Source organism: Salmo salar, chromosome ssa02 (genome assembly GCF_905237065.1).
Source record: "Salmo salar chromosome ssa02, Ssal_v3.1, whole genome shotgun sequence".
NCBI classification, from domain to species: domain Eukaryota; kingdom Metazoa; phylum Chordata; class Actinopteri; order Salmoniformes; family Salmonidae; genus Salmo; species Salmo salar.
Window position 1 is genome coordinate 9,091,635 of NC_059443.1, and position 13,366 is coordinate 9,105,000.

Sequence of the window (13,366 nt, forward strand, 5' to 3'; positions counted from 1 at the left end):
AAGTGTTCTAATTCTGCACTAGACAGGATTCGAAACACAATGATAGTGTTTAGGAACTTTACAGAGAGGAAACCACACCAACAGATAAGGGATCTAATTCTGCATGAAACAGGCCTCGAAACATCATAATAGTGTTTTCAACCTTTTCCTGGTTAGTACTCCCAGTCTCTGGCAAGGTGTTCCACAACGCTTGACTATGTGGCGTTACAACACACCACGTCATGTTTCAGAACACCTTAGGTTGAATGTTTCAGTAGGCTACACCTTAAATCTGTCTCATAACCCCTTACACCCATGCGTTTCAAAACTCCAGCAAAGTTAAGGTTTCGTCTCCTTAACGATGGTGGCAGCTCAGTTCCCACTAGTTTTAGTGTTACAAAACACTTTATTTTAACAGCGTAGGCAACTTCTCTCCCTCATGCCCGTCGGCTATCAACAATCATCATTATAGCCGAGCGTATCGCCAAATCCTACTATTAAATGACACAGTAGTAAACCCAAGCGAATTCCCACTGTAGACAGAGCGGACAAGCGGATCGGTCTGTGATTGGCGGATGTCCCGTCGTCTCCTCCCGGTTTTTCTGACTTGACCTCTTCCCTTGGCAACCACTTCCTCCGAGCTCCCAACCCGGCCATCTTTATTTAACTCATTCATGAAAAGTTTTTGTAAAGACACTGGAACATTGTTGCATTTGGCTACGCATCTAACGAACCACTGGACACATTCCGTTGTTTTTGTATCAGCGTGCTCCAGCGTATGCTACATCGTAGCGTATTTCTGTCACCGCCAAAGTTGGACTGAAAGCGTACGTGTTTATTAGTAATAGCCTTCGATATGTAGCCTAGTCTACGTTAGCGTTAATCATACGATACATGAATGTACTGTTAAGTCTAGTTTGTGTATGTTTGTCAGTGACTGCAGTCCGCAGTGTTACAGCCTCTAGTCATTTCACCGGCGAGTCCGCAGTAAACATTTGTTTTGTAAATAGTAATAGTTGTGTACAGAACGCGCGTACAACGGCGATGCGCTAGCCTATCCGTTTATTTCCCCTTGACCCGGGGCTGCTAGACGTTACAATGTAACCACATGGTGATGATAATAATGACGACGATATTCTGTCTGGACCTAGATATTGTGCTCGCGTTACATTGTAATAACGTTGCGTGAAAGATTTTACATAATATTTCTGATGAGGAGTGAATACAGTCATAGCCTCTTCACAATACACAATGAAATAGGCTACTACATTTTTCTGAATTATATTTTTCTGAGTTACACTTAACTTGAAGTATATATTTTCCCCCTGCAGGTTAGAATGAGAAAAAAGCAGAATGTGAAACAGAGAAAGGCAGAAACAATAACCGCAACAATAATAACACCAACACCATTAACAACAACAACACTATCAACAACAACACCACCAGTCGTCCAGGAGTTTGTGGTTGAGAAGATCATCCATCGAAGGGTCTCCAATGGAAGAGTAGAGTACTATCTGAAGTGGAAAGGATTCACTGAGTAAGGAGAGCATTTCAACACAGTTGAATAGACCATGGTGCCTCCCAAATGGCACCATATTCCCTAACGCACTACTCTTGAACATAATTACACACTAGTGCACTGTATAAGGAATAGGGGGCCATTTGGGACATATACAGTAGTATCCTAAACTAGTTAAAAATAGTTGTCTATGAATTCCATTCATGTCTTCAGTGGCTAATATTAAAATCTTGCTGTACATAGACACACTCACACTGTTTCTGCCTCTAGTGCTGACAACACCTGGGAACCGGAGGACAACTTGGTCTGTCCTGAACTGATAGAAGAGTTCCTGAGAAACCTCTGTTTGTCTGGAGAGAATCAGGTTGAGGAAGAGAACCTACAGTCGGTGGAACCAGAGCTAGTCCCCAAAGAGGAACTGGCAGAACAGGAGACTGAGATTGTGAGTGGCTGAGATCTGGGATGACGGAGGGACTGAGATCTGGGATGACGGAGGGACTGAGATCTGGGATGACGGAGGGACTGAGATCTGGGATGACAGAGTGACTGAGATCTAGGATGACGGAGTGGCTGAGATCTGGGATGACGGAGTGACTGAGATCTGGGATGACGGAGTGACTGAGATCTGGGATGACGGAGTGGCTGAGATCTGGGATGACGGAGTGGCTGAGATCTGGGATGACGGAGTGGCTGAGATCTGGGATGACAGAGTGACTGAGATCTAGGATGACGGAGTGGCTGAGATCTGGGATGACGGAGTGACTGAGATCTGGGATGACAGAGTGACAGATCTGAGATGACGGAGTGACTGAGATCTGGGATGACGGAGTGACTGAGGTCTGGGATGACGGAGTGACAGATCTGAGATGACGGAGTGACTGAGATCTGGGATGACGGAGTGACTGAGATCTGGGATGACGGAGTGACTGAGATCTGGGATGACGGAGTGACTGAGATCTGGGATGACAGACAGGTCGGCTACATCAGATCCTTGTTTATTAATGTCAATAGAAGACTGGTCTGTAGATCAGTGTGTTTATTAATGTCAATAGAAGACTGGTCTGTAGATCAGTGTGTTTATTAATGTCAATAGAAGACTGGTCTGTAGATCAGTGTGTTTATTAATGTCAGTAGAAGACTGGTCTGTAGATCAGTGTGTTTATTAATGTCAATAGAAGACTGGTCTGTAGATCCGTGTGTTTATTAATGTCAATAGAAGACTGGTCTGTAGATCAGTGTGTTTATTAATGTCAATAGAAGACTGGTCTGTAGATCAGTGTGTTTATTAATGTCAATAGAAGACTGGTCTGTAGATCAGTGTGTTTATTAATGTCAATAGAAGACTGGTCTGTAGATCAGTGTGTTTATTAATGTCAATAGAAGACTGGTCTGTAGATCAGTGTGTTTATTAATGTCAATAGAAGACTGGTCTGTAGATCAGTGTGTTTATTAATGTCAATAGAAGACTGGTCTGTAGATCAGTGTGTTTATTAATGTCAATAGAAGACTGGTCTGTAGATCAGTGTGTTTATTAATGTCAATAGAAGACTGGTCTGTAGATCAGTGTGTTTATTAATGTCAATAGAAGACTGGTCTGTAGATCAGTGTGTTTATTAATGTCAATAGAAGACTGGTCTGTAGATCAGTGTGTTTATTAATGTCAATAGAAGACTGGTCTGTAGATCAGTGTGTTTATTAATGTCAATAGAAGACTGGTCTGTAGATCAGTGTGTTTATTAATGTCAATAGAAGACTGGTCTGTAGATCAGTGTGTTTATTAATGTCAATAGAAGACTGGTCTGTAGATCAGTGTGTTTATTAATGTCAATAGAAGACTGGTCTGTAGATCAGTGTGTTTATTAATGTCAGTAGAAGACTGGTCTGTAGATCAGTGTGTTTATTAATGTCAGTAGAAGACTGGTCTGTAGATCAGTGTGTTTATTAATGTCAATAGAAGACTGGTCTGTAGATCAGTGTGTTTATTAATGTCAGTAGAAGACTGGTCTGTAGATCAGTGTGTTTATTAATGTCAATAGAAGACTGGTCTGTAGATCAGTGTGTTTATTAATGTCAATAGAAGACTGGTCTGTAGATCAGTGTGTTTATTAATGTCAATAGAAGACTGGTCTGTAGATCAGTGTGTTTATTAATGTCAATAGAAGACTGGTCTGTAGATCAGTGTGTTTATTAATGTCAATAGAAGACTGGTCTGTAGATCAGTGTGTTTATTAATGTCAATAGAAGACTGGTCTGTAGATCAGTGTGTTTATTAATGTCAATAGAAGACTGGTCTGTAGATCAGTGTGTTTATTAATGTCAATAGAAGACTGGTCTGTAGATCAGTGTGTTTATTAATGTCAATAGAAGACTGGTCTGTAGATCAGTGTGTTTATTAATGTCAGTAGAAGACTGGTCTGTAGATCAGTGTGTTTATTAATGTCAATAGAAGACTGGTCTGTAGATCAGTGTGTTTATTAATGTCAATAGAAGACTGGTCTGTAGATCAGTGTGTTTATTAATGTCAATAGAAGACTGGTCTGTAGATCAGTGTGTTTATTAATGTCAGTAGAAGACTGGTCTGTAGATCAGTGTGTTTATTAATGTCAATAGAAGACTGGTCTGTAGATCAGTGTGTTTATTAATGTCAATAGAAGACTGGTCTGTAGATCAGTGTGTTTATTAATGTCAGTAGAAGACTGGTCTGTAGATCAGTGTGTTTATTAATGTCAGTAGAAGACTGGTCTGTAGATCAGTGTGTGTATGTAGGTCTATTAATATATGATCATGGAATAGAATAAGAATTTGTTATATTATGATAAAAGCTCCACAGTAATGTGGAACAGTTACCTCAGCAGACTGATATAGGAATAGAACCAGGAAGGAGGCATTCTAATTCCAGAATGATATCCAGACATTCTGCTCCAGATATACACATGTTTCATTGTTCCCTTGGAGTCAATGTTTCCACTTTCCATGCCTGGCACTGAGCTTCCACATAGTACTATAGAGTGATTCAACAACCCTTTGACTAAATTACAAACAAAATGTCTATAACACCTGAGCAAAACATCTTTGTTCAGCATGTACAGTGTCGCTTATCTCTATTAAATATGGAGACGGGGAGAGTCGTTGAGTCGTTGCCTTGATTATAATGCTCCTCTAACTCATCACAACAGGAGATCTCTCTGACTGGTCTGTTGTGTTCTAATGCTCCTCTAACTCATCACAACAGGAGATCTCTCTGACTGGTCTGTTGTGTTCTAATGCTCCTCTAACTCATCACAACAGGAGATCTCTCTGACTGGTCTGTTGTGTTCTAATGCTCCTCTAACTCATCACAACAGGAGATCTCTCTGACTGGTCTGTTGTGTTCTAATGCTCCTCTAACTCATCACAACAGGAGATCTCTCTGACTGGTCTGTTGTGTTCTAATGCTCCTCTAACTCATCACAACAGGAGATCTCTCTGACTGGTCTGTTGTGTTCTAATGCTCCTCTAACTCATCACAACAGGAGATCTCTCTGACTGGTCTGTTGTGTTCTAATGCTCCTCTAACTCATCACAACAGGAGATCTCTCTGACTGGTCTGTTGTGTTCTAATGCTCCTCTAACTCATCACAACAGGAGATCTCTCTGACCGGTCTGCTGTGTTCTAATGCTCCTCTAACTCATCACAACAGGAGATCTCTCTGACCGGTCTGTTGTGTTCTAATGCTCCTCTAACTCATCACAACAGGAGATCTCTCTGACTGGTCTGTTGTGTTCTAATGCTCCTCTAACTCATCACAACAGGAGATCTCTCTGACTGGTCTGTTGTGTTCTAATGCTCCTCTAACTCATCACAACAGGAGATCTCTCTGACTGGTCTGTTGTGTTCTAATGCTCCTCTAACTCATCACAACAGGAGATCTCTCTGACTGGTCAGCTGTGTTGTGTTGTCCTCCCAGCAGGTGTACAGTGAGCAGAGACATAATGACCTCCAGGAACCAGCTGACCGGGAGTCAGATTCTCCCACTGCCCTCACGTGCCCCCTGGAAGCTGAACGCATCATCGGCTCCACAGACAGACATGGAGAACTCATGTTCCTCATCAAATGGTACAGTTAATCGCTTCCATACTGCCACAACAGACTGCAACTAACACCAACATTCCAAGGTTGGCAGATGTTGTCCGTTGTTTTTAGAATAAAAACTCTCTGTCACACAACTGGTTCCTCTTGTCTTCCTGACTGTATGCCAGGCAGCAACAGACTAGCTACATTCCTCAAACATACTAGTCATTTCTGGTAAAGACTTTTGATTGTGCAACAGCACCAAAGTAGTTATAATGATGTGCTCTGACAAACAGAAAGACGTGGACTTTACCCCCCTGTTGTAGTCTCCCTCTCTCTTTACATGTGTAAAGATATTATCTATGTAATAATATGTCATAGGGACGGTATAATGATTGTAATCATGGCTTGTATCCCTGTGTGTCTGTACAGGAAGAACCGTGACGAGGTGGCCCTGCTGTCAGCCAGGGAGGCCAGCGCCAGGTATCCTGAGGTGGTTGTAGCCTTTTACGAGGACAAACTCACCTGGCACTCTGGGGACGAGGACCAGTGAAGGGTGTGTGTGTGTGTCGTAGAGTGTGTGTGTGCATGTGAGTACACAAGTATGGATGTGAACTGACAAGCATCTGTAGGCATCTCATAGGTTAATTTGTCCTCCAGCGGACCAAGGTCCTCCTTCAGCTGACATTAAAGTCACAGTGTGTGAAACCATGTCCTGCTGCAGGTAGACTGAGTCATGGTGGCAGGTGTAAAAGCCCTCTACGGGGTTGGCTGGGCCTCTTCCTGCTTCCTGTGGTGCTGGGTGAGGTCACAATGCCTTTAGGGATGTAGTGCAGCGTGTGGTGGAGTTCAGAACCATTCATAGAGACGTCTATCTCTCTCTGTGGCTCTGATTGAGTTGAAACTAATGAAATGATGGCAGACAGCCGGTTCACACTGATGAATGCTCCCCCAGTCTATTGTAGAACATTTCAACCCCAGCTCTTTGTCGAAGCCTGACGAAGTGTGCGAGTATCTCTGGATTACATGCCTTTGTTGTTTGTGATCCAGCACTTAAAGTGACTGGATGTGTGTACACTACGTTTGAAGAGTTGGAACTAACCCTTAGCATTCCTTTCCCAGTGTCTTCATGTACTGCAGCAGACTGAATCACTGTGGACACTGTGTTCTGTTTGACTTTGACTACTGATACTGTGGTCGTAGAAGCCCATGTGATTGTATTGGAGTTTAGTACTAGATTTAGTTTGTTGTATCTTCTGGCTCTGGGGCACCTTGGCCACGAGGCTCTCCCTCCGGCTCTCCCTCCGGCTCTCCCACTGTGAGATGTCTGTTGTTTTATTAACTATAGTAATATTGTATAGTATTGGGTTCACTGTGAGATGTCTGTTGTTTTATTAACTATAGTAATATTGTATAGTAATGGGTTCACTGTGAGATGTCTGTTTTATTAACTATAGTAATATTGTATAGTATTGGGTTCACTGTGAGATGTCTGTTGTTTTATTAACTATAGTAATATTGTATAGTAATGGGTTCACTGTGAGATGTCTGTTTTATTAACTATAGTAATATTGTATAGTATTGGGTTCACTGCGCGTTACTCAGTAGATAACTACTGGCCACCTAATATGATATCTGCCCCATTTACTTTTTGCCACAATCCTTGAAATTGTACTTTTTTTGTGTGTGTGAATCATAGTTGATAAATGTGTTACGTTTAGTTTACTGACAAATGTAGAAAAGTGTTGAATGATAGTAGACGGTATGCTGTTTAATGTAGAACATGATAGTAGACGGTATGCTGTTTAATGTAGAACATGATAGTAGACGGTATGCTGTTTAATGTAGAACATGATAGTAGACAGTATGCTGTTTAATGTAGAACATGATAGTAGACGGTATGCTGTTTAATGTAGAACATGATAGTAGACGGTATGCTGTTTAATGTAGAACATGATAGTAGACGGTATGCTGGTTAATGTAGAACATGATAGTAGACGGTATGCTGTTTAATCTAGAACATAACCAAGGGTTTTATAAGTGACCATGGGGATTTGATGAGTTACTCTGATCAAAATGTGACGTCATATGAAAAAAGTATATCTGATGTGATTATGTTAATTCTATCCAGTCACTGATTGTTCTCAGCTACTCTTAACCAAATATTTATCCACCAACCTATATTTGTTACTGATAAATCATTGTTTTGTTAAGGGTCCCAGAGTTATATATGTTCAGGACAAACTCTAGTCCCTACACAAAAATGACTGACACTGTATTCATTGTGCACCTCTCCCATGACTGGAATGTTATGGGACAATGTCTGTATCCCAAACGGTACCCTACTTCCTTTGTAGTGCACTATATAGGGAATGGTCTGCCATTTGAGACTGCCATTCTGTTGAACCTTTAGTTCTGAGCTGCCTCTGACTGACTAAGTTAGTGTACCTGTTGACCTTTGATCTGTGAAGTGTCTGTGAATAAAGCTAGCTGTCACCCTGTGAACCTTTAATGTTCTGTTTCTCACATTATTCACATTAACAAAGACTCAATGACAACAGAGTAAAACAATCACGCTTTGGGACAGTTGTACAAAGACTGCATTTATAAATTATATTCTTCAAGAATTAATGATAATATATCATTCATTGAATGACCATTGTACAGCAGCAAATATTGTTGATTGTACCTTAACAAGATGGTACCTTATAAGCTACAGTAACACCTTGTTCAGTAGATTTGATGACCAGAGAAAGAGATACAGCCATAGAGACATGACAGTTGTATTTGTACTATGTTGATACACACCAACACACCTGTGACTTCCAGGTGTGCTCAAGTACTCTGAAATGGGATTCAAACGAGGAAGCTCAGCAGAACGAGCATTGCAGTGTCACATATAAACACACAGTGACATTGCAATTGTCATCCAGGTCAGGAGGTAAAGACAGTGTTGGTTACTACACACTGTTTTACTAGAGAACAGAGCAGTGGTTCTATCATGGTCATTGTAGTTACTATCCTGATCCTAGGGTTGTATAGTGTTTTATTAGGTACTTCCAGGTCAGACGGTCCAACAGAACAACAACAAATACAGACAGAACGTCTCCGTTACCTTATATGGTACACAATAAGATGTTTTATATCAGAGGTTTATGGAAGCAGCACAAGGTGTCCCTCAATCCTCTCTCCTGTGACTGTTTGGATACCTTCAGACCTGTTTGTCCATAATAAAGAGGACAAGGATCAGCTGTTCTCTCAGAGTGTAACGTTCATTCATTCCCCAGTCCGCTGTGGATGTGATCTGATCGGGATCTGAACTTGAAGAATGAGAGAAGTGATTAACAACCTTGTGTTCCAGGTACGACTGGAGTCTTTTATCAATCAATTCCATGGGAAGTATATGTGTGTCTGAGGTTTTAGATATCGTTTTCAGTGTATCATGTAATAGTACTGTGGGTAATGTTGCCCAGTGAGGGTTGGTGTGGGGGTCTCTTCCTGCTTCAGTAGGTTGAACTAGCTGGATAGTACTGTGGGGGTCTCTTCCTGCTTCAGTAGGTTGAACTAGCTGGATAGTACTGTGGGGGTCTCTTCCTGCTTCAGTAGGTTGAACTAGCTGGATAGTACTGTGGGGGTCTCTTCCTGCTTCAGTAGGTTGAACTAGCTGGATAGTACTGTGGGGGTCTCTTCCTGCTTCAGTAGGTTGAACTAGCTGGATAGTACTGTGGGGGTCTCTTCCTGCTTCAGTAGGTTGAACTAGCTGGATAGTACTGTGGGTAATGTTGCCCAGTGAGGGTTGGTGTGGGGGTCTCTTCCTGTTTCAGTAGGTTGAACTAGCTGGATAGTACTGTGGGGGTCTCTTCCTGCTTCAGTAGGTTGAACTAGCTGGATAGTACTGTGGGTAATGTTGCCCAGTGAGGGTTGGTGTGGGGGTCTCTTCCTGCTTCAGTAGGTTGAACTAGCTGGATAGTACTGTGGGTAGAAATCTACAGATCTAAAGATGTTTCATTCCTCCTGAAAACATACTGTAAATCACAAATCAGATGGTGTAAGAGAGAGAGATCAGCACTACTTCTGCTTTCACTCTGCGGTACAGTAAATAAACTGGACCAACCTGTAAAAGGCACAGGGTTTTCTGATAAACAGATGTAGGATCTTCATTTGAGCTAGTTTTCTACAGCAGGAAAATAATCCTGCAGAACAGGAAATGTGAATTATTATGTGGATTATAATGAATGGACAGTTTTGTAGGGATTGATAAATTTGTTGTTAGGGCAAATCAAGTCTGACATTTCAAATAGGAAATTGCTAAATTTAGAAGCCTTTTTAAAACTCAAATACACTACACGTTTGCATTTCCTGCTGTGGAGGACAATGCTCAGCAACAAAAGAATGATCAAATTAAGATCCTACATGTCTAGAGTTGGAGTGAGTCAATGATTGCACTTCCTGTATTTCTGCCCTGTAAAACTTCCATCTTTGCCTCAGACCGTCCATTCTCACTTCTCATCCACAGTTTAGTTAAGTGTGGCTCAGTCTCTCTCCTTACCTCCTCAGTCTCTCTCCTCTCCTCTCCATGGAGCAGTTTATCAGTGTCTGGGTTCGGGATCCTCGGATTCAGAAGAATGACTTCTGGCATGCCCACATGGACTATGAAATCTGTATACATGTAAGTATGATGTCCTGAGACAATGGGGGAAAACAAAGGGGATGTGGCTGACGTGCAAACCAATATTTCATTTCCGAATTGGTTCAATTTAGGTTAAGGCTATGGTTAAGGTAAGGGTCCGTTTTAGTTTTCTCCACCTGTTCATACGGATGATGGAATATCAGTGTTAAACTGCTGTTGTCTCTCCTCAGACCAACAGTCTCTGCTTCACTAAGAAGATCTCCTGTGTGAGGAGAAGGTACCGTGAGTTCGTATGGCTCCGGCAGAAACTACAGACAAACTCCCTACTCATGTGGGTATTCATAGGAGGATGGCATACTCTATATGTATAGCATATTGACCTAAGATAGCTGGGGACACATTTAATAAATGTACATAATGAAAATACTTCCACATGTCTTGTGTCTTTAACTAGTGGTTGTTAAAAAAGGTGCCAATTATTTTAGATTCTTTAAGAATCAATGACTATATATAATTAATTAAACAGTCCAGAAAATGGATGTACCAATCCCAGATTGACCCTTTAAGTGTGTTTTGATTTGATTGTCTCCATTTCCAGGGTCCAGCTACCTGAACTACCACCTAAGAACCCTTTCTTTAGCCTGAACAATGCCCAGCAGATCACAGAGAGGATGAAGGGTCTCCAGAAGTTCCTTCAACTGTGTGTCCTCCTAACAAACATTACAAAAATAACAAGAAAAATAGTTGTAAAAAAATACTAGAAAAACAACAGTTATACTCAAGGGTTAAAGGCCTACTAAACATTTGTTACACATTGGCATATGCCTCCTCGTTGCTGCACTAGGTTGTGCTTCCTGTGTTTTTCAGGCTGTAGTGAACAATACACGCTGTAATAGGTTCTATTTGACTAATGTTAAACAAATCAACATACCCATGAATATCCATTTGCATTTATGGGTCTGTTGGTATAGTACCAGAGTTCCATTTTCTAATATGCCCATTGGTATTTCATGCCAGGACCCTGGAGAGTAATCTGCTTCTGTCAGACAGCTGTCTGCACCTCTTCCTGCAGTCGGAGCTGGGGGTGTCCCAGATAGAGGCCTGCGCCTCAGGGAGAACCCATTACTCTGTGTCCCAGGCCGTGCTGCGCTGCGGCTGCAAACTGCAACGCTTCCACTCCCAGGAGGACCTGTTAGAGACCAGCCGCAAGGAGTCCTGTGACTCCGACTCTGTTAGGTAGGTAAGCCTCACAAGCACACACACACACACACACACACACACACACACACACACACACACACACACACACACACACACACACACACACACACACACACACACACACACACACATAAAACACACACACACACACACACACACACACACACACACACACACACACACACACACACACACACACACACACACACACACACACACACACACACATACAATGTATGTAAAAGTCAAACCTAACAGAAAGGGCGACATTATATGATGTCCAGTGCAGTTGAATTGGAATTCTCTGTCCAGTGCAGTTGAATTGGAATTCTCTGTCCAGTGCAGTTGAATTGGAATTCTCTGTCCAGTGCAGTTGAATTGGGTTTTTCTGTCCAGTGCAGTTGAATTGGATTTTTCTGTCCAGTGCAGTTGAATTGGAATTCTCTGTCCAGTGCAGTTGAATTGGAATTCTCTGTCCAGTGCAGTTGAATTGGAATTCTCTGTCCAGTGCAGTTGAATTGGAATTCTCTGTCCAGGGCAGTTGAATTTAATTGTACAGTATGTGTCTCTTTTTTCAGTGGGTTTGTAGAGCCGGAACCCAGCAGCAAAGATGGAACTGCTTCCTCACCCCCAGAGACCCTAGCTCTGTCTCTACCTGATAGGACCAGACCTAACCCCGACCAGGAAGAAACCCTAGCTCTGTCTCTACCTGATAGGACCAGACCTAACCCCGACCAGGAAGAGACCCTAGCTCTGTCTCTACCTGATAGGACCAGACCTAACCCCAGCCAGGAAGAGACCCTAGCTCTGTCTCTACCTGATAGGACCAGACCTAACCCCGACCAGGAAGAGACCCTAGCTCTGTCTCTACCTGATAGGACCAGACCTAACCCTGACCAGGAAGAAACCCTAGCTCTGTCTCTACCTGATAGGACCAGACCTAACCCCGACCAGGAAGAAACCCTAGCTCTGTCTCTACCTGATAGGACCAGACCTAACCCCGACCAGGAAGAAACCCTAGCTCTGTCTCTGCCTGATAGGACCAGATCTAACCCCGACCAGGAAGAGACCCTAGCTCTGTCTCTACCTGATAGGACCAGACCTAACCCCGACCAGGAAGAAACCCTAGCTCTGTCTCTGCCTGATAGGACCAGACCTAACCCTGACCAGGAAGAAACCCTAGCTCTGTCTCTACCTGATAGGACCAGACCTAACCACAACCAGGAAGAGACCCTAGCTCTGTCTCTACCTGATAGGACCAGACCTAACCCCGACCAGGAAGAAACCCTAGCTCTGTCTCTACCTGATAGGACCAGACCTAACCCCAGCCAGGAAGAAACCCTAGCTCTGTCTCTACCTGATAGGACCAGACCTAACCCCGACCAGGAAGAGACCCTAGCTCTGTCTCTACCTGATAGGACCAGACCTAACCCCGACCAGGAAGAGACCCTAGCTCTGTCTCTACCTGATAGGACCAGATCTAACCCCGACCAGGAAGAAACCCTAGCTCTGTCTCTACCTGATAGGACCAGACCTTACCCCAGCCAGGAAGAGACCCTAGCTCTGTCTCTACCTGATAGGACCAGACCTAACCCCGACCAGGAAGAAACCCTAGCTCTGTCTCTACCTGATAGGACCAGACCTTACCCCAGCCAGGAAGAGACCCTAGCTCTGTCTCTACCTGATAGGACCAGACCTAACCCCGACCAGGAAGAAACCCTAGCTCTGTCTCTGCCTGATAGGACCAGACCTAACCACAACCAGGAAGAGACCCTAGCTCTGTCTCTACCTGATAGGACCAGACCTAACCCCGACCAGGAAGAAACCCTAGCTCTGTCTCTGCCTGATAAGACTAGACCTAACCCCAACCAGGAAGAAGACACTCTCAGCATGTCTGTCTCTCCATAGGAACATCACCGCCAACCAGGACACGGTAACTTACAATATTCTGCATCCCAAATGTCAC

The 13,366-nt window shown here is 43.1% G+C and overlaps 2 protein-coding genes across 4 annotated transcripts in view; both read left to right on the forward strand.

The window, feature by feature from the left end:
- The first annotated feature begins 621 nt into the window (after positions 1-621).
- On the forward strand, positions 622-8,061 carry LOC106597598 (chromobox protein homolog 3). Of its 2 annotated transcripts, XM_045697167.1 has the most exons (6): positions 622-806; positions 1,311-1,516; positions 1,769-1,940; positions 5,446-5,594; positions 5,982-6,105; positions 6,672-8,061. In XM_045697167.1, the coding sequence occupies exons 1-5, from the start codon at positions 654-656 to the stop codon at positions 6,100-6,102; spliced, it is 801 nt and encodes a 266-aa protein (XP_045553123.1). In that variant the 5' UTR covers positions 622-653; the 3' UTR covers positions 6,103-6,105; positions 6,672-8,061. The 2 variants fall into 2 exon arrangements, with proteins under 2 accessions (XP_045553123.1, XP_045553126.1); XM_045697170.1 differs by having other exon boundaries at positions 5,449-5,594; positions 5,982-8,061.
- Positions 8,062-8,675: 614 nt separating this feature from the next.
- The window catches only part of LOC106593746 (fibrinogen alpha-1 chain), a 5,574-nt gene continuing 883 nt past the window's right edge, over positions 8,676-13,366 (forward strand). Inside the window, exons 1-6 of one of the 2 annotated variants that reach the window (XM_045697164.1) lie at positions 8,676-8,910; positions 10,107-10,218; positions 10,410-10,510; positions 10,778-10,879; positions 11,197-11,415; positions 11,979-13,366. The exon at positions 11,979-13,366 is cut by the window's right edge and continues 883 nt beyond it. In XM_045697164.1, coding sequence (XP_045553120.1) covers positions 10,126-10,218; positions 10,410-10,510; positions 10,778-10,879; positions 11,197-11,415; positions 11,979-13,308 — 1,845 coding nt within the window. In that variant the 5' untranslated portion in view covers positions 8,676-8,910; positions 10,107-10,125 and the 3' untranslated portion in view covers positions 13,309-13,366. The remainder of the gene's footprint in view (positions 8,911-10,106; positions 10,219-10,409; positions 10,511-10,777; positions 10,880-11,196; positions 11,416-11,978) is intronic. The other variant, XM_045697160.1, reaches the window with a different exon arrangement.